General features: G+C 40.9%; 1 protein-coding gene across 1 annotated transcript in view; it reads left to right on the top strand.

Moving 5' to 3' along the window:
- Nucleotides 1-289: 289 nt before the first annotated feature.
- LOC8034316 (hemicentin-2) overlaps nt 290-20,664 on the top strand; it is a 76,220-nt gene continuing 55,845 nt past the window's right edge. Inside the window, exons 1-6 of the mRNA XM_042289150.1 lie at nt 290-451; nt 2,440-2,660; nt 5,585-5,609; nt 7,970-8,104; nt 16,301-16,414; nt 17,672-17,879. Coding sequence (XP_042145084.1) covers nt 290-451; nt 2,440-2,660; nt 5,585-5,609; nt 7,970-8,104; nt 16,301-16,414; nt 17,672-17,879 — 865 coding nt within the window. The remainder of the gene's footprint in view (nt 452-2,439; nt 2,661-5,584; nt 5,610-7,969; nt 8,105-16,300; nt 16,415-17,671; nt 17,880-20,664) is intronic.

Raw genomic sequence — 20,664 nt, forward strand, 5'->3', positions numbered from 1 at the left:
ATTACTGTATTTCGCGCAAACGGCCAGTCTTTGCGCATCTTGGGAATTTCTTAACCTGTTCAATGCACTGAGGTGTGTTTTTTTGTGTGTTTTTTTGCGTCGTTTACATTAACGAGGATGGCTTCCTGGACCCTGCATAAATTTTGTCAATGCTTTTCCTGAATATCTGTGTGCTCACTGCCTCATTTTGTATCTCTCTTTCTGGCGCAGTATACTCCTTCTGACAAACTTGCAGAGTTTATTGTTTGTTTATCGTCTTTTCAAACTTATGCGATCCCTACTGGCCGGTATGAGATATGATCCTGGTAGAGTGACGTGTGATGTATTCCTCATCGCAGGTTTGTGCGCCAACAGACAGCCTCTGTTCTTGTCCCCAATCCCGACAACCCTAGCTGCGGAAGGGGACGACGTCACACTCACTTGCCTGGTCTACAACCTCGGACCTCACAAGGTAAACACCTCCGTGCTTTTTTTTAAGTATTCACTTATATATATATATATATCTGACGCCCGCCGTGGCTGGTAGTTTGTTCCCGAAGAGAGTTTCTTTTTTTTTTAAATCGCCCTAATTTTTAGGATTTTTGAAAGTCTTCGCAAAAACACCCGGTATATATATATATATATATATATAAAACTGAGAAGAAAAAAACCCTTAGTGAAAACAGCAACAACGGACGATTTAATCTTCGACGTTTCGGCCGGAATCCGGCCTTCGTCAGGAAGAAAAAAAAAAAATATATATATATATATATTTTTTAATTTAATAAGTTCTGTGTCTAAAAACAGAGATAGTCAGTCAGCATAAAACGTTATGCCTAAAAAAAACGTCAAACGGACTCAGTACGTTCTTTTGTATTTAAATATTGCTAGTTAGGCAAGAAAACGAGATCGTGTTACCTGCAATAGAAAAAACCCAAAGTGGAAATTGGCTGCTTATTGTTTTTTTTTTTATTTTTTCAATATCAATATAATGTTATTCATTAAGATGTGTTTAAATGGTATTTTAAAAGAAATTCATTTTTATCTCCATCTCTTCTTTATTTTTTTTATTTTTATCTCCATCTCTTTTATCTCCTACATCCGATATGGCTAAGGAGAATAAACTTCGTCATACAAGTCAAAGATGCTGTTTGTATGACTTCTAACTAAAGCAAAAAAATTAATAAATAAAAAATACGCAAATTAACAACAACAGCTTTAACAAAATTACATCTAACAAACGTAAACATTTTAACAAATCGAGAAACGAATAAAGTTGCAAATGTCAATACTATTTATAAATGTGGATGTTTCTTAAAACATTCATTAGGTATCGTAAACTGATATATTAAGCTAGCGCTACAGAAACAGAGGTTTATTTCTGGCCTTTATTCTATGTCTGGCCGTCTGAATCCGGATAAGCAATGCACCAGCACGCAGTCGTGTCAGGCCAGTGGAAAGACAAGATTTGCATTCTTGATCAATTCTGCTTGTTGGGCGAGTTGGAGCTGAAACTTTGAGAATATGGCAGCGCTTTTTGACGCGAACGAGAGGGGAGAACAGGACAACACAATGTGCGCAGTTTTGTCTTGTTCTCCCCTTTCGTCCGTGCTAAATAGTGCTACCACGTTCTCAAAGTTTCTGCGTTTTTACTGCACTTGTACATTTTTTTTAAGGTGGAGACATTAGACAGGACGTTTGCATGCACCCTCGCTAAAATAAATAATAAAGACAACAGAGAAAAAACACGCGCAAGCCAGTCAACTAAATTCGTAATTATAAGCTCGACACTAAGAACAGACAAAAAAAGCGAAGAATCACACACACCGGCTTGGACGGAGCGTGTGGTTGTCCGTTCATTTGTTTTTATCTGCTCCCTATCTCGAGTTTATCATTAGGGAACACAATAAGGTATACAAATTTTGTATTTTTATGAAGCAAAACGTTTCACATAAAGTATTTGTTTAGTATATGTCTAATATCCGAAGCATACTTTTAGTTTACTTGGAGTCTTCGACCCAGTTGCCAAATAAGCTGCACAGCCTTGCCTAAACCTCACGCCCCCACAAAATGGCCCATTTTGTCCGCTTTTTCGCTAATCCTGGGCCTACCGGTCAAAATACGTGGTAAAAGTTTGGCTCCCCTACTACTATCCAGTAAAACATTTTATCCGTTGAAGTGACCAATTTAGATTTGAGTAGCCGGCGATGGATCAATATTTTGGTCACCGAGCGGCGACATTAAGCTTTATCAGTACTCTGCATACAATAAAAAAGTTTAATGTACAATTCATAAATAAAAACGCAATAACAGTGTCCTCTGTCTTATGAAAGTACAAAATTAGAGCACGTTATAACCTAGCAATTGGCGCATTTTAACGTATCACCTTTTACCCTCCTGCCAACAGTACGCAGGGACTCTTTGTCGTCGGTTTCACACCGGAAACCTTTTCTTCCGCAGGTATCCTGGTACCGAGCCGAGTCCGGGGAAATGCTAGTTTTCGAGACTCGGGTGCTGAGCCCCGACGAGCGAGTCCGCGCCGAGCACACGAGGCCCAACTCGTGGCTGCTGCGCATCGCCCAAGTACGGACGTCCGACGCTGGCTTGTACGCGTGCGTCGTGGACTCCACACCGAGGCTGTCGCAGCTCGGGGCACTCGAAGTACGGCCGCTACGGGGTGAGTGTTAATATTGAGCTGACTCCGCGTTCTTCTCTTAGCAGACGCCTGAGAAGTTCACCCTCCTCGGCCAGTATCAGCTGTGACGTCACGGGCAAGCGTTGTCTTCTGTAGTTCGCATTGATTGACGGCATGCTTGTTGGGTTCACAGCTCGCCCATAAACGCCGCTGTCACAGTGCTCAATCATTGTATACCAAGGACGCGGTATTCGACGCAGATATAATGACAGCATTATATCGGCGCCTCGAGCAAGTTCGAGGCAGGTTTGCATCATATACAGTGGAATCTCGCTAATTCAAAGTCGGTTAATTCAAACTCGCAGATAATTCGAACTAACATGCAGCTCCAGTCGTATGTGTTTCTATAGAAAAGGAAACTGCCGGTAATTCTAACTTTGCATTATTCAAACAAAGTTCTGGTCCCCCTCGGTTTCAAAGTAAAGAGATTCCACTGTATGTATAAGCCTGCATCGTGTCTGCAAACAGTTCTAAAGCATGAAAGTGTTTTTAACGCTATCCTCCAATCCAGAAAAAAAGTTTGTCTGTGTTTTTCCCACTACATTTAGCGGGGAAATTGATTTCACGTGACGTATACATGAATTCAGTTCCCCCCGCTACAGTTACAGGGGAATTTCTGATGTCGCGTGACCGAACGTCACGGGATCTGAGGATCACGACACACACACACGCCAATTTAGTTTTCCCGCTAATTTGGCGGGGAAATTGATGTCCCGCATGAGTCGTACACCAACGTAGCTTCCCCGCTAAATTTAGTGGCAAAATTGGCGTCACGTGACATAACGTCACCTGACCTTTCATATATATATAATCTTCATGCCACATGACATATGTACTCCACACGACTGTATATAGTTTTCTAAAGAAATTTAAATTATCACATCTTAAATACTTGATTTCATGCATTACAGGACTTTGAAGGCAAAGGATGTTGCCTATTTGTGTGCGATCAGTGTGACCGGACTGTTTTAAAAGGAAGAGACACACGTCAGACAATGTTGGCAGACTGCCTATTATATTCTGCATTCGCAGCCGGACCACCACTTCATACTCTTCGGGCACCGACTGCCCTCGCATAGTATAAATTATAAATAGTCCACCACGTAACAGTAAACAAAAATTAAGGTCACTCCCTAACGTCTGACATTGCAAATTTCACTGATGGTATGAAGGTTTTTTTGTTTTAACCAAGTCCTTTATTCTCAGACAAAATCGTCTGTCCGTCCGTCCATCCATCCGTCTGGGGATAGATTTGGCCGATATAATTTTGCGCAAAAAGCTGACTTCACGTAACGCCAGAACTAGACACTGCGACGTCGTGTAACGTGACGTCACTTCATAAGCGAAACGACGAAAATAATCCCTGGAGAAGGGGAACAAGAGGGACGAAGGACAAACACAAATCTCCAAACACAGCTAGGTGACTGGTGAGCGACCGAAATAATCCGCCTGGTCCGGAAAAGATCCGCCTTGCCCGTTTGCATTCAATTGCATTATAATCATAAGCAAAACGTCCTTAACTCCCACAAAACAACTCCTTGGTATCTTGGAACTAAATTGAAACGATTGCTCATTCAATGATGCATTTCTTGCGTTGTATAGCCTCGAAGGTAAAAGTCGCTTTACGTTTTGATAAACTGGGGAGCTTCTCTCCTCTAAAAGTAGCGGGAATTTTGAGTTGTCACGACGATTAGTACCGCCAAATTTAGCGAAATGTAACGTGACTCCCAATCTAAATAAAACAAAAAAAAAAAAAAAAAAAAACGCAAGCGTACATTTAGAGCTGTTTTTTAATCTTCTTTTTCAAATCATTATCTTTTTAGGTTTTATTTCATATCACTTTCAAGTTTTGGAGTAGCCGGCGCCATTTCAAAGCTGCCGAATTCTCCATAGCACCATCTATTTTCTTTTTTTCTTTTCTACAGCTGTTCATGACACGGTCAACATTCAGCTGTCTTCCAACTTTATTCTCGGGAATAAGATAACTTTAATTTTTCTACAGTATTAGCGTAAGGAGTGATCGAAAGCATCAGTCCGTTTGCGTAACCCTACGCTATACGTGAAAACAACAAGAACAACAGAGTGTTCGTATTAAGTGAGGGTTTACACTCTAAAAAAAAAGGGTATCACCTTACGCCCTTTCGTCCCATATAATACACCCCAAAACTTCATTTTGACGTACAGCGCCCTATAGTCGAACTGAAGGGAACCAAATTTTACCAGGGGCTTGATAACGGTGCGATGCAGCTTATTAAATTGCTAAAGTACGTATCAAAAACCACAGAAAGAAAATATGGAGCTTTCGCAGTACGGCCAAGGAAAGTTCGATAATATTTTTTGTATGCGATATTACGCACATCAGCTATCTTAATAAGTTGTACCTCATGGCTATCAAGCCGCTCGCACAGTTTAAGGCCGCCTGTTCGATTATGGGGCGCTGTACGTCGAATTGAAGTTTTGGGGTGTATTATATGGGACAAGGGGTGTAATAATACACCTTTTTTTCTGAGAGTGTACTAGGGCGTACTCTGCCTTCCTGATCTGCCCAGTTTTATACCACGCTAAAATATTTAGATTAAAAAAAAACCTCTTTTCATTCACCCAGCTGGTGTTGAAGAGCGTTCAGTATGTTAACGTGAGTCGAACCGATTTCCTAGAACATGAATTTATTGTCTTGATCTTGAAATATGTGTTATTCTTAAAGTTTCCCTGACGAGGTTTCTAAGATCGCCTGAATATGGCGATATCTCACTCTGCTGGCTCTAAGGATCCTAGAAGTTGTTAAGTCGTGAGGATAAGCGGTTTATTTCCCTATTAAACAAGCAATCAAAGATCGAAACACACCGAGGCCATCTCCAGCGATGAAAGGAGCATGTTTCGAAACTAAGACCACTGTCAGCCAATAGCAAGCGAAAGATCCTCGCGCCTCCCACCGGTGGAAGCGGGGAGTGATACCTCGAAGGTGCGCGGCTCGTTGCCCCTACAGCCCAGACTATGATTCAAGCCAACGAGGGAACGCTCGAGAGCTGACAATAAAACACGTCACTGCTCAAAAAAAAAACAAAAAAACTTTTAGTTTTTTTTTTTTTTTGCGAAGGAAGAAGAGGAGCTGTAGCTTCTGTTTTTCGTAGTGGCTTTCCAGGTGAGCAATCTGCTCTTCTTTCGCAAGGGAATCTGAAGCGCTCGACGTAGTGGAACTTGTGGCGATAGCGGCTTCGCGGCGGTTGCGGAACTATTCATGCTGCTGCGCACATCGCCGCTCGTTCCGCTCCCGCTATTGTTCCTCTAAACAAAGGTTGCCGACATCTATGAGTGACACCGGCAACCAGTTCTCTGGTTGCTGCCGTTGCTCATAAATGGCGGTAGCTGTCTAGAGTTCGGTGTCATCATTTGTAATCCGCGGGACGCGATCCTTGAAAACCTAATCCTTAACAGCTCCGCTGTAAAACTTGGTCAGATGTCGTCCTGGCTGCCAGAACAATGCTTCTCCCATCACCGGACAAAAATTCGATCTTTGATTGCTTTTAAATTGAAAATTTGGCCGCGCATCGTTATTATTTATGAATTTATAGGATGCATAGAGCCAGAAGGTAAGATAGCTTCATATTTTTACGATCTTAGACCCCATCGGGGCACCTTTAAAACGGTGGTTTCATGCGTGACGTCAAGATGACTCAAATTGAATAAAATCAAAATTAAAAAAAAAAAAAAAACACTCAGAGTGGTTTATCGACATGCTAAACACCACCAGACACGTTTTGAAGCGGCTACATTAACTATTGAAGTTCCACTATTATCCATTTAACCGCTTCACCGGTTCATTCACCCCAAAATAGGAATAAATTAACAGTTTCAGCGAGGCTCTTTTACCGCGTCACACAAGCCTCTCCGAAATCCCACACCGTTTCGTTAATTTCACCCGCCACGCTCTCTAAAACCAAAAACAAATTCGTAGGCAAGTCGCTCAAATAAACCGCTCGCTGTTTGTTTACCTATAAAAAAGAAGAAAAAAATAACGGCGCTGGAAAGTTACATACAGTCGTGAAAATCAACTCGGACGGTTTCGGTGGGGATTGCGTCGGGGGTTTAATGCGAACGGCTGCATCCTCAATGAGTCCCTTGTTGTGGCGTGTCATTTCCAGATGGCGCTGGTCGCTGCCGCCGATGCCGCCGGGCTAGAATTGATGCCGGATAACTATTAAGTTGTCGTCAACTGTCCGTCGCCTGTCAGTGAACAGTGGCCGACTGAGCTGGTCATTGGTCGGGCGTCCTTTTCAGAGCTTTAAACTGACAGTCCGCCCACAGGGCCATCTGCGTACGCCTGAAACGCTGGGAACAAAAGGCGTGCCTGTGGCGTGGAACGGAGTTCGAAAGCGTGAAGCGAGCGGGGCAACAATTCTATGGCTGTATCTGCATGCTCGAGGTGGCCGCGCGTGTTTGCCTTGCTTCGCCTCTCCGCTGCGAGACTAACGTCAGAGAGTCAACGCTCTTGTCTTAAACAATATAGAACGGGTTTCAGAAAAAAAAAAAAAAAAGAACGAGCGTACCATGCGATAACCACTTTTAGGAATGACAAAACATTCCTCTCATCAATCTAGTTCTAATAAAAAAAAGTGTTTCTCTAAGTGAAAACAAAACCAATCTTCTAAACTAAAAAAAAAAAGTAAACAAGTTGTTTTTTTATATATATATTGCGTTTGAACACAGTGCCATTTTGAGCATATAATACGCTTGAAATACTTTTTTTGTGGTATATTATGTGGGGTAAACGAATATTGTTTTCACCAATTTTTTTATTAGTCAAACGTTATCAATAGGCAGGCGCACTACTCAATGGAAATTCTAGACACAATTGTAACGTGACAAGTAAACGATACTAAAGCTCCAAAGTGTTTTGAGGGAGTATATTTGATTTTTTGTTTTTAAACGAGCGACGCTGTCAAAATTTTGTGAATATTGTTTGCATTTACTATACTTTGTTTCAGCTTCGGTCCAGACGCAGCCGATGCTACAAGCGCGAGCATGTGGCCCAGAACAGTGCTTGCACTGCGCGAGCGCGCGTGCTTGGCAGGGATGCTGAAAGCCCGGAGCTCGCGGTTGTAGCTTTGGCTGCGTCTGGACCGAAGCTGAAACGAAGTATAACACCGAAAGTTTTAAGAGCTAACTTGGCGTTTGAGACTACAATATCGTAAAGAGCATTCTTTGTTACTTACCATGCTCTAATCTGTATATTTCATGCTTCCCTCGGGTGGTACCATCGTTCGTGCAGGTTCGGAGCTGACGACGGCGTCCCAGTCCAATTCGGGGTCACGGACGAGCTCGGCGATTCTCCGAAAGCCTCACCGAGACCTGAGGCAGTGGAAGAAGAGGAAACATCGTTTCGTTCAGGAGCCCAGCGAAAATAAAGGAAAGCGACGCCCTAGACAGGCAGTCCTACGTCACGAGAAAGGCTTAGAACACGCTTCGATTAAGCGCTGCGCTTTTACGGGATGTCAACTTGCAGCTTAGCTGCCCTATAGAATATACGAGAAGAGCAAAGTCTCCTAGCAAAACGTCGGTAACGTATCAAAGACTTCAGAAGATTTTTTTTAAATTCTAGTTTGGAAGGGGCGGGAGGTAAGCACAATAATTCACGTAGCTTGTAATTATTCGGCTGATAAAGAATGGTGGTTGTATAAACATAAAACTACACAAAAGACATTACATGATGCAAAAAGCTAATAATTTTGGTGTCAATGATGGTGTAAATTTTGTAATATTAACAATATACTAATAAGAACATAACACTTTTCTGTTATGTTCCTATTAATATTGCTAATCTTACACCATTTACACTGTCATTTACACCAAAATGTGTGAATGGTGATGTAAGTAGGCTGAGTGGTATAATGGATACTTAATTGTGATAATCAATGTTGCTATTACAAAACAAGGTGGTATTTATTGCCACTGATAACACACGTTTCTCGTGACGCCAGTTTTGTTTGGTCTAGTTGTAGATTATGAAATTGCTGAAAGACGTCTAATATAGTTTGGAACTTTAGTACTACACGTACCAACAGTCAGCAAAAGTATAGTCGAGTGATTCCATGTCAGTTTACGCAATGAAAGTTTGGGTCATATATTTTTTTTTAATTTCTGGAAAAATAATATATGTGAGCCATGTCCCTGGAAGAAATATCCTGATATTTGTGAACGCCGTATCAAATTCGTCTTGCACAGATAAAAGTACGAATTTGAGTAGCTCGATTCATACAATATGACAATATTTGTCATGATAGTTAGCGCCTCCGTAAAGTTTTAAAACAGAATCACTTACGGAATTATAGATGTTTTTGTTTATTAAACAAATGTTCCGTAACGATTTCAGAAAAGAATATTAAATTATATCTGAAATAGTTATGAACAATAAATTACAAAATACGTAAGAATAGCCGAATTTTCACACACATGAAGAAATTATTTTTATTTACACGATTTTTGTAAATACTTGTAAAAATATACTAAAATGTGCATTGTTACACAAAGCTTAAAATAATATAAAAGTTTGTTGTATACCATTTGTTGTTCTTTTGGTGTGAATTAGAAAATATTGCTGATTTCTTAAAATGTGTCATAATACGCATAAATATTTAGATGAAAAGGACACCTCAGTTTATTTTTCTTAAGAAATCTACCCTATTCTCACTAAGGTGTACTTGGTTCGGAACCCAAAATATTGAGTAACGTTTCACCTCAAAACAAGAGCGATATCAAACCTTGCCTAAATATAAACCGACTTGTCTCCGTTATTGTGGTCTCTGCAGCTTAGTTCCAGGCGTTTTGAGTGGTACTTTGTGCGTTTATATTAAATTTTAAAACCATTTAATTCAAAATCGGGTATCTATATCTTCCTAAAAAAGAAACGTGTTTTGAAATACCATTATTTAGTCCACAAATAACTGCGAAACGATAAGCACATTGGTCATGCGCGGCCAGCTATGCCTACAAAATCTCGAAGTCTTCAGTTGCGTGTGAGGTATTCCACAGACGAAACGACTGGATGAATTAGACAGGCTTCACCGTCGCCCATTCTGCTTGCTTCACCGCACGGAAATTCCTAACCTGCTCTGCGGACAGGTAGAGCACGTTTACATCTGTCACTTTATACCGGAGCAGTTCAACAGTTTTTTGCAGTGACAATAACTTAATCAGTCTAGGATCTTAAGTTCGTTCTGTGTGTGTGTAGGGTTTGGGGGGGGGGGGGGGGAGGGGGGCTATGCAAGACGGTGGGACTAGGGAGGACGAAGAAAGCGGTACTTCGCTGCCTGCTGCGATTCGTCAGTGCCACGCCGCTGACCAAGACGAACTTGAGTTTTTTCTTTTTATTTCTAATTGAATATTTTTCACTTCGGCTGGGTAGATAACCGTCTGATTCTCAGCAAATTCATAGTGAAAAATTACCGTTTTTAGTGTTGAAATTTATTTGATGTCTTGTGTTAACCTTTATTAAACATCACGAATGTAAGAATGCTACATGAACTTCTCGCTCTATGATTAAAACTCCTGTACCAAGACCAAAGGGTCTTAAACCATTTTGACGAGTTTGCCTGCATCACATAACGCGAAACAAATCTCCTCGTCCTCGCCAAGGTCAAGCGACTCCAATGAGACATTCTGCATCTTAATGCACATTTCACACTGACGTAAAAAATAAATCGTGTTGCTTAGTGCTGCGAAGTGCTTCCGAGGCAAAGGCGCTTGACGTCCCCTTTAGGAAATAATTTTCTAGATGTATTTCATAACGCCGTAAGAAGCCACCGAAATTTCAATTGAAAAATGCGCGCACACGCCTCGTGCTTGGGACTTTTCTTAAAACCTATTTTGTTCGTCCAGTGGCGTCAGGAGTCGCACCCATGCTCCCGTGCAGGTGCGCGGTGCAAGTCCATATATTGATCATGCTCTGTTTTATCTGTGTATAGGTGCAGGGCTTCGAGTGAAGAGGGGAGGCGATGGCAGAGCGCGGCTAGCACGAGCTCCTAACATTGTCTTTAATTACGGGCAAAATGAAAAAAAAAAAAGTGAAAAATGGGACAGGAGGGAGGAGAGGAGGAAAAAACACAAAGCTAAAGCTAAGCTATGGAAGAGCTACGAGCATCGTGTTCCACTGCCTACAGTAGAAATCTGCTCTTTAGCCTGAGTCGCTTCCAAAAACCTCATCCCCGGGCGCGACGTTGTGCGGCAGAGCCCCCATAACGGAGACAAGTCGGTCCGTTTTTATGAAATATTTGGTGTCGCTATTCTTGTTTTCAGGTTAAATGTGACTCACTATTTTGACGTCACACCTTAGTACACCTTAGAAAAAATAGGTTAACATTTTTTAAAGGAAAATAAAGTTTTTTTTTTTTTTTTTGTGTTGGGAAGCACAATTTACTTAAAGTACTACTTCCATGAGGTTGAAAAAATTTGTAGTTTGCTCGAAGTAAATCCTCTGTGTATGCACTTGTTGTTTACCTAAAGTATTTTTTCTGCTACTTTTTGGAGAAAGTACAACTTCTGGCTTTAAAGTATATTCCCAAAATTTGGTCTCGTCAAATTTGTGTTACAAAATGATGCTTTTTCAACTCTATGGGAGGGATGTTCAATCTCACGGAAGACGCGAGCAAACTACGCATTGCTCCGTTTGTACTGCGGGCGGCTTTTCCGCAGAATTTTAAAGTCTGACTACTTCTCTCTCGACAAGCGCATGCGAGAAGGTTAAACATATTAGGAGATACCACTCCTCCACAAGAATATTTCTTCCGGAATCTGCGGGGCAAAGGTCCTGCTCTCTCCTAGTTCGTTTAACCCCCTTGGGTGGCAAGCCTATGCAATCGGCGTCGAATTCAGAAGGTCAGAGGGACTTCCGAATTCGGTGCCATTTCCGAAAATAACTACTATGCGGCCAGTTGACTTTATCTAATGTTCGCGGCCATTTTCAAAGAAGAAAAAAAAACAGATGCACCCTTAAGTACTCCTGGATCAAAGCATACCTATTTAAGAAACAACAACAAAAACAACAACAAACCATTGTATAGGAGAATGAAAGAGCATCAAGAAAGATTGTGTTAAAAAAGTACCCGTAAAAATATACTGTATTTATGGTAATTTACTTTAATTACAATGCTCCCGGTGTACTTGCTTGTCTACTTGAAGGGCATGACTTCTCATTTAGTTTGTACTTTACCTCAAGTACTTTTTAAATACACTTTACCCAACACGGTTTTTTTTTATAAATATATCTGCGCAATGTTTACGGATTTAGGGAAATCAGCAGAATTTCCTAATTAACAACAAAACAACAACGAATGGTATAAAATAATTTTTATGTCATTTTAAGCTCCCGGTAACTATCCGAAAATTGGTATATTTCACTTAGTGTTTACAACAGTCTTTCAATACGAAGCACCCTCTGAATACTTTAATTTATTAGGCTTTCTTGACGTATTTCGTAATTTGTTATTTATATCAATTTTGGATGTAATTTAATATTGATTTCTGCACGTGTTGCGAAACGTTTGTATAATAAACAGACACATATAAAGCTCTGCAGGCTTTTTTTCTAAATGAACGCTGGTGCAAACTATACTGCAAAATCGTGTCCTTTTTCACGACTCAAGCTTCCCAAGTTTGTATCTATAAAAAAAAATTAGCTGCACGTTCATATATACCGAAGTATTTTTCCCAAGACAATGGCTTATTAATATATTTTTGTAAAAATATTTAAAAAAAAGTGACCCAAACCGTCGTTGCATGAACTGACATGGAATCGCACTGTAGTGAATCAAGACATGAAAGAAATCAATGACTAGCACAGGCGGAAAGTGGTCAAGTATTTTTTACTGGTTATAGTTATTCCGATGCTATGCCATAATCATATCATGAGCAAGTTATTTAAAAAAAAGGTATATATATATCTTGTTTTATTATACAGGCAGGCTATGAAGTCACTGTGCACCAATTTACAGGGAAAGCCATACTTAAGACATACTTATTTTCTATGCATTGGCAAAATGTTCACCGACCTTAATAAGATCAGGAGATAATGCTTAAAGCAATAACAAAACCAGAACACGGTGATTGCAAAAATAAAATATTCGGTTCAGTGGTATCGTTATTCGTGTAGTATTCTAGATATGTCTAAAATTATTTTGTATACAAATTGAGCTACTCTAGTATTACCGAGCTTAACACGCTTCTGGTTAGCCATTTGTTATAATAATCTTCAATATAACACTCATTACAGCTCGCTCAAATGGTGGCGAGGAGTTGGAGTTTTAAAGTGTTTCTCTTTCTTTTTTGAAAGTTCGAAAGAATATAAACAAAGAACGTTAGAATTTATGTAAGACGTGACTTAGAAATATGAGTTGTCTATTTCTTCGTTTATTATATTCCCAATCTCCTTTAGAAACAATGGCGAAACATGTTTTAAATTTGGTATTTACGTAAGCCAAAAACACCCCTAAAATTTAAGTGCCCTGCTGCACTTAAGCATTTTTCCACCGGCATATTTCCACTATTTATCAAAAGATAGTTTGACCTATGAGCTTTGTGCATCTGTATCTATGTGTGCCTCATAGTCACGGCAAATGTAAGCCCCGACCGGATATCAGCAAAAAGATAAAGTTAGCGATGAACATTTTTATACGCACAAATTTTTCTCCAACTTGCATTACGATTTTAAAGACTCTGCAGAGTAAAGCCACAATTAAATTTTTCATTCCTTTCTTTGGACTTCTTTCTCCAGATACCGAGATCGGCTCGAGTTGTGATTCAGTGGCGAAGGATTTTGCAACTCCTTGTCCGAAGAAGTCGCGGCGACGGCGGCAACTCTTCCGCCCACATACCGCCAGTCCCTTTTCTTCTCCTCTCCGTTCCCGTGATCTATCGAGCTTTGTAATGCTCTGTCCGATAAATTATTCAGCCTGTCTCGCAGAGAAGCTACGAGTCGCCAGTGAGCTGAAAATTTCCTTTCTTTACGATCATCTCTTCTTCCCGCATCATTTCTTCTGACTTTATGTTTTTTTCTCTAGATCTTGTTTTTGTTCCGCCTCCGATGATGTAGCGCCTTCCGCCGTCATCCCTCCTAGTTTTCCAGGGGTAGCTAGAGCAGCCTGTTGTTGGCTACTCAATTATTAAAAGGCCATCTCACGTCGCTCCCAAATCGCGGAGTTTGCATTTTTAGAAAATGTTCGATGATACTTTAGTTGCTTTCTTTTCTGCTTGTTTCATTCATTTTTATGGAATTGTTCCGCTGTCGGTTGGTGAATTCTTCTGCTGCGCGTTGCCCTTCCAGTTATTGACGCAGGGATGACCGTGCCTTATCTCCAAGGTTTTGTAACCAAGCGTCACTATACGTGTATTTGTCCTTGAGTCTGAAAAGGTAACTAGCATGATCTAGGTTATTTGACGTTTTAGGTTGATTTTCTTTCTTAAACAAACCCTTTTGCATATAAAAATTCAGACTATAAAAATAAAACAGTAATGGCGTCTGGCATAAGGCGTTTGACAGTGAATACGTATGAAAAACTTGTGAACGTGTGGACATTTCGGAACAAAATTTCATAACACTTAACTCTGTTTCTATGTAAAACATTGGGCTTGATGATAAAGTAATGAAGCGTATAATTATTTGCCTAAGCACGTTATGTCTGGAGCACAAATAAAGCTTCACAGATTTGTACCGTGAATTAGCGCTGACTGCTTTTGACCTAAATTTCCTGAGTTTCTGTCATATTCAACCATCATTTCGTAAATACATTAATATAAACTTATCCAAGAATGTGACACTACCACTTGCGCCAGCATTTCAATCTACTTCGTCGTATATACTTCACGCTTGAAAGGATTAAATTTTCGTCTTTAAAAAAGAAACACCCGGAAAGTTGGTTTTGCGATAAAGAGAACTGGTGTTCTTTTGAGTAGAACCTGAACGGCTTAACCCCGCCTTTCCTTATCTTTCTTATTGTGTTGTCGTCCCACTCTCCTTTATTTTTTTTGAACAAAAATAACTATAAGCAAGTTATGAACACTATCAAAACTAAACAAATACAAGTCGCATCACATCTGCGACGCTCTAAGTCGACGTTTTGCTCTTATTGAGCGGGCTCGGCGAATCTGACTTTGCAAGGTTGTTTCTAATTTTGTTTGTTTGTGATCGTTGTGGTTCTCTCAACTCAAACGCAAAATGTCCATCTTCGCGAACACTGCGGGGTTTCAGGCTAAGCCCATGAACGACCGAACTAAATCCGTCTCTGTGTCACGACCCTAACGAAAATTCTTTCCGGGTTCGTTCGCATTTCGATAACAGCTTTCCTAGCTACTTTATTCTTCACGCTTTATCTGTTGGCTGCCGGAATTCTTAGCGTCGTTTATTGCCTGGTACTTTTGTTGAAACAGATCTTGTAGCTTGATCTTGGTGACTTGTTATATTTTCACGAAAGACACCGGCAACTTTCTGCTTGGACTCCGTTTATTAATTCACTTCTGGGTTAGGTTTTAGTCTCCGAGACTGCAACCTACATCGATCATAGCCCCAGTGTATTTGTGTTTGTTTCTATCATATAGCTAAGAATAAGAGTTTGTTGTGTTTCGAGTTTACGTTCCATCAACGGTGGAGGGAAATGCATTTGCAAGTCAATTGAGGACATACCGTCCTATTTTTCACTTCTCTCCGAAAGCCAATGGCCGAGCATTCAAACGAAACTGAATGGTCTTAGGAGAGGTTTGCTTTTCTGTTTAATGTTTGCTTTTTTGTTTGTTGGTTGTGTATGTGTGTAAGGTAAAACTCATTGGTCTGTTGTGGCCCTGAAGAACTTCGTATGTTTTGTGCTTGCTTGACTTACAGTTGCGGTGTATTTATTTTCTCAAGTTTTTGAGTTAAGAAACTCTTTTGAGCCCGTGACGTCGGATTTTTGCACTAAAAATAAAGAAATAAAACAATATTACGTAATTTCATGACTTCGTAATGTTTTGTTGGAGTAAAACAAAAATCAGTTTGACCGCACAAATATAACAACCAAAAAGTGTAAACTAAGTGAAAAGAAAACTTGCAGTTCAGACATTTTTATTGAGAAAAGGACAACAACTATTGATAATCGTTTGGGGTAAGTTCTCCTGTGAATTTTGTTTAATTTTGTTACTTAACTTGTTTATACATCGTTCAAACGGTATTCACGTTTTTCACTAGATGAAACCATACTAATCCAGGTCGAAAGGCTGGCAAATAAGTTATCGACGTAGAACTTTTGTGCGCAGTTGGGTTAGTGAGCCGCAACAAAATATTATATTTTTAGACTATAACGATATTAGTCGTTACTTGACCTTTGATCACACGGCGTCGTAATCAGGTGGCATTTTCATAATGCCCGTCTCCACCAAACAAGGAAACGTTTTTCTCAGATGGCGGTATTTCCATCTGGCAACGTTACAGATTGCTGTGAACAAATGTCACGACAGTATAATCAGGAAAGAAGCTTTGCTGGATACAAATGGTTTTAAATGAGGGTTGTTATTTCAGAGGTTGTGATTTACTTACTTCTCAACTGGCTGTTAAAAAAGTTTAGAAATTTTTGCGTTCAATATCTGTTGTTTTATTTCTTTGCAGAGGTGACTGTTCACAAGGACGAGCCCTACTTTGCGGAGCCCATTCCAAGTTTGACGGTGGCCGCAGGTCGCAATGCGGCTTTGAAGTGCGTCGTTGAGAACCTAGGAAACTACACGGTAAAAATTATGCACTGTCTTTTCTAAAGTTTGTAAGGAAAATAATTTAAAAAAACTCACAATGAGCCACATATCTGGAAACTGCGAACTATATAAAAGAGGAAGTCAAGAATAACTAGTAAAAAATTGAACATAATTATTAAATGTATTGTAATATAATATTATTCTATTCCGCCTGAAAGGTTCGGCATCACAGTCAGGGAAGTAGGCTATACAAGAAGCTCCACGGTTCTGCTGTTACATACAAGCACTGTCATTCGTAATACAGATCAAATCAACATATGACAAAACAAATCAACTGGGCAAATAGCACCTTAACATCAACGTCCATTTTTATAGAATGCACACTCCCATGCGAATTCTCTTAATATCGCAAACCAAAATTATAACACGATATCTTTCGACCGGCACATAAATTCCAAGTACTAAGAAACTTCCAAACAAAATGTGGGAAAACTACTTTTTGCGCGTTTTTTCTTAAAAAAAAAAAGATGCTTATTCTACGAAGAGTGCACAGCCCAAAAAATCTTGAGATGAAAATAACTTTGACATGCCTCTGTGGTTTCAAAGCGTACTTACAATATTGCTGTGGTAAGTTACTTCCGCTCGTAAGGGACAATCATAAACTAACAACAATTCATGCCCTTCAAGGCCAGGGTACACTAAGTTACAATATTGGCGACCTGTGACCACCCTTTATAAGGCATATTTATTAAAATTCATCCGTTATGTTTTTGTATTACGCGTTAACATTACCTCTAGGCTGCCACGGAAAAAGAGAAACCCAACCAAAGATCCAATGTAAAATATGCCATCATCATTTCATATGGTGATTTCAGGTGTCAGCCTTGGCTCGCGCTTTGCACACGCGCGAGGTTTAGTTACAACGAAAGAGAAGACTCTGCTTCTGGTGAACGCCAAGTCGAGCAAATTGTAGGATCATTTCAGTTTTCCCAACCAATAGGGACAGCCCTTCGCAGGCGCGACCGATGGCTTGCTTGCTTGCTTCAGGGCTTTGTTTCACCCGAGTTTAAAAGGCGGGGACGCTAGGAGAGTGGATGGAATCAATCAAACTTCGCAAAAGCTGTTTTTTCACGGCGCTCCTGGTGTTTACGCGTTGGATCAGTGCGCATTCAGTGTGTATAAGATTCCTGCGCTCGGAGTTAACGTACCGCGAAACAGGAGTATTGTAGCCTTCGACTTCTTCCTGACATTCGGCGAGAGGGAGCCCAGTCTATCTCTCGGCGTTTCCTCCAGGTGGCGTGGCTGAACGTGGACAAGCAGACGTTGCTGGCACTGCACACTCACGTGATCGTACAGAACGACAGGATCCGCGTGAGTCACGGCAGCCTGCGAAGCTGGCAGCTCGAGATTCGCGACGTCAAGCCCGAAGACACTGGCTATTACATGTGCCAGGTGAACACCCGACCGATGAAGAATCAGGTCGGCTACCTCAATGTCGTCGGTAAGACGTCGTGATTCGACGTTTCTTAAAATTAGTTTCCTTTCTATTTCTACCTGCTCGGGAATAGACTTAGATGGTAACGAAAACAGAGCTTCTTCAACTGCAACTTTGACTCGTGGCACGAATTCGAGAACTTGCTACATGGAGGATGTACAGGAGGAAAACTTACGAGGTCGAACGTCCCTCAGAAAAGAACCACACAACTAATTGCTCTAAATTTTACACTAGATATTATATTACCGAGCCAAACTATTGCACATTAAATTAAACCATTTTGTTGAGTGCACGAGAAGATTTGACATATATTTTGTTCATTGAATAGAGCCGACTCGCAGGCTCTGTTTTTCGTATTGTTGGTCGTGATCTATTCAACAAAGTGTTAGTTAATTTGCTAACCTATTTTAGAGCGCAGCTCTCAGGCGCCCATTTCCAGGATGAGCGGCTTCGCCCTCGGCGCAACCACGCGCGTTGCATTATGGGAGGTCACAGGTTTTCCACTAAATTTAATGGAACACTCAATTGGTGTTGACGTCACGTGACGTCAACACAAAGTTAGTTTCCCCGTTAACATTAGCGGGTGAAAATGACGTCACATAACTTCGTGTCACGTCACCCATGAACAAATTCAGCGGAAGGAGGAGGGAAGGAAGAGGAGAGGAGGTGGGGAGGGTGCGGAGGAGTAGGAGGGGCGGAGGAGTAGGAGGGCCTTCCCATCGTACCCTCTCCTCCTCTTCCTCAAAAGGTGCGTCTTTAAACGTCTTTCATTTTTCATTTGTTATTTTTTGCTTTTGTTTTTCGTTACATGTGATTCTTTCCTAATATTTGTTTTTCCACTCGAAACCTGTAATTTTACATGCCTCCAGAGCAAATGAATAAAATCAAACCATACTGACAGTTAAACAAATTTATTTCATAATGAAACGAATAGACCGCGTGATGGTTCGACGTAGAAACCTCCCATAGTCAATGTCAGGATGAAAACAGTAGAAACAGGTGCTGGGAAAAGGACCAAACTTCGCCAGTGAAGCAACGGTGAAGCCTTCAGAACTGTTGTCATTGGTTAGAAATGTAGCCGTCAAGGCGGAAGAAGGAGATAAACAAAGGTGTTCTTTGGAGCGGTTGGAGGCATTATTTCATGGGCCAGGTAGACAAAGGGCTAGGCCTAATACGGCTAAGGTTATCTCCTATTGTCCTGAAGGACGTTTGAAGCTGCTGGTTGCGGATAAAAAGGGGTCTCTGCGGTGGTACAAGAAGAGGTGTTTTCAGAAAAAGCTATAGAAGCCACTCATAAGAATTTCAAAGCGGTCGGTGACGTGTCGTTAGGAAAGCTAAAATAAAGGGAAATCCAGCTGTGTGAAGAAATGGGGCCGGCCCGACAAACTAAGGTCGTCAGTACAACGGGAAAAAAGGTCGCACCTCAATGTGTTATTTTCTGTTTAGACGCATCAAAAGGCTATGCCGTTTACGACGACAATCTTCCAGAAATGATCTTGGCAGCGGCACATGGCGTCGTATGAGCTGGTTGCCCATTCCGGGTAAACAACTCAGAGAGTGTTGTAGGGTTTCTGAAGGAACACAACCCAGGCTCATGCGATACGGTATCATTTGATATTGAAGAGCCCTATTATGGCCATACCACATAAAGATTTGCTAGAGGCGGTGTAAAAATGCATTGAGTTTTACGGAATAATCGCTTTTCAAAATGCACGTCGAATAAGTCTGGAAAGGTTTCTAGAACTGAAATGGTTCTATTTGGAGTGTACATTTGTTGTATTTAGGAAGAAAAAGTTTGTACAGAAACGGGGAGTGTGTATAGGGTCGAGTGTAGCGCCAAGGTTTAGTGACATCTTTTTTACAAAATGTGATGAAGGAATCGAGAGCAGTCTTGAAGAAGAAAGGGATCTGTGTTGTTTGGTACCTTGATAATTATCTGGTTTCGTTTCGGGGGGAGGGGAGGGGAGGGCAGGGGGACCAGGGGGGGGGGGGGAAGTTCTGAAGTCAGTCGGAAGGTGATGGTAACATAAATGTTAGAAACGTTTAAGGCGCGTTTATGTGGGTTCAAATTCACAAAAGGGTACACAGTGTAAGTAAGACGGCTTGCAGTATTTGGACCTAAAGCTTGACTTTAAAGGAGAATGCCTGTGTTTGTTTTACTGCACAAGAATTAAGAAAGGAGTGTTTTCATATAATTCTAGTCATTCAAATGTGGTGAAGAGATGTATAGTGTGAAGTTGCCTACAGGCAGCGTTATCAAAGTCGTGCGAGCATAAGATGGTAGCAAGTTTCGGTTCTCAGGTGGATAGTCTAATTGGAAGTGGTTATCCGCGAAACCTTCTAGTGGGTTAGCAGAAGGTTGTCTGAGAAGACTTCGCAACAAGGATGAACACGTTAGAAAAAACCTATAACAATACCGGAGGTTAAACCTTATATACATAAGGTGGCTCACAAACATAGAGAAGCTGTGCAACGATTTCAACGTTGAAAGAATTTACATCTTCTACTTTTGACATTGTTTATCTTGTCACGAAGGACAGAAAGCACAACTTCTTCCTTCGAAATGTTGCGATTCCGCCGCGTAATCGAGAGGCAAAGATCGGAATATTCCCCGACACGCAGCCGCGAGCGGCGGCCATGAGAACCACGTGTCATGACGTCAATGGGGTCTTGTAGAAAGATAGCAAGTTTTGCGAATACCTGCTCGATAAAAGATAACGTTTCTATAAACCCTGTAGTTCCAACATAAATATAAATGCGTTAAAAACCTGGTATCATCGACAAAACCTTT

This window comes from Ixodes scapularis, unplaced genomic scaffold (genome assembly GCF_016920785.2).
Source record: "Ixodes scapularis isolate PalLabHiFi unplaced genomic scaffold, ASM1692078v2 PGA_scaffold11__112_contigs__length_91849675, whole genome shotgun sequence".
In the NCBI taxonomy this organism is placed as follows: domain Eukaryota; kingdom Metazoa; phylum Arthropoda; class Arachnida; order Ixodida; family Ixodidae; genus Ixodes; species Ixodes scapularis.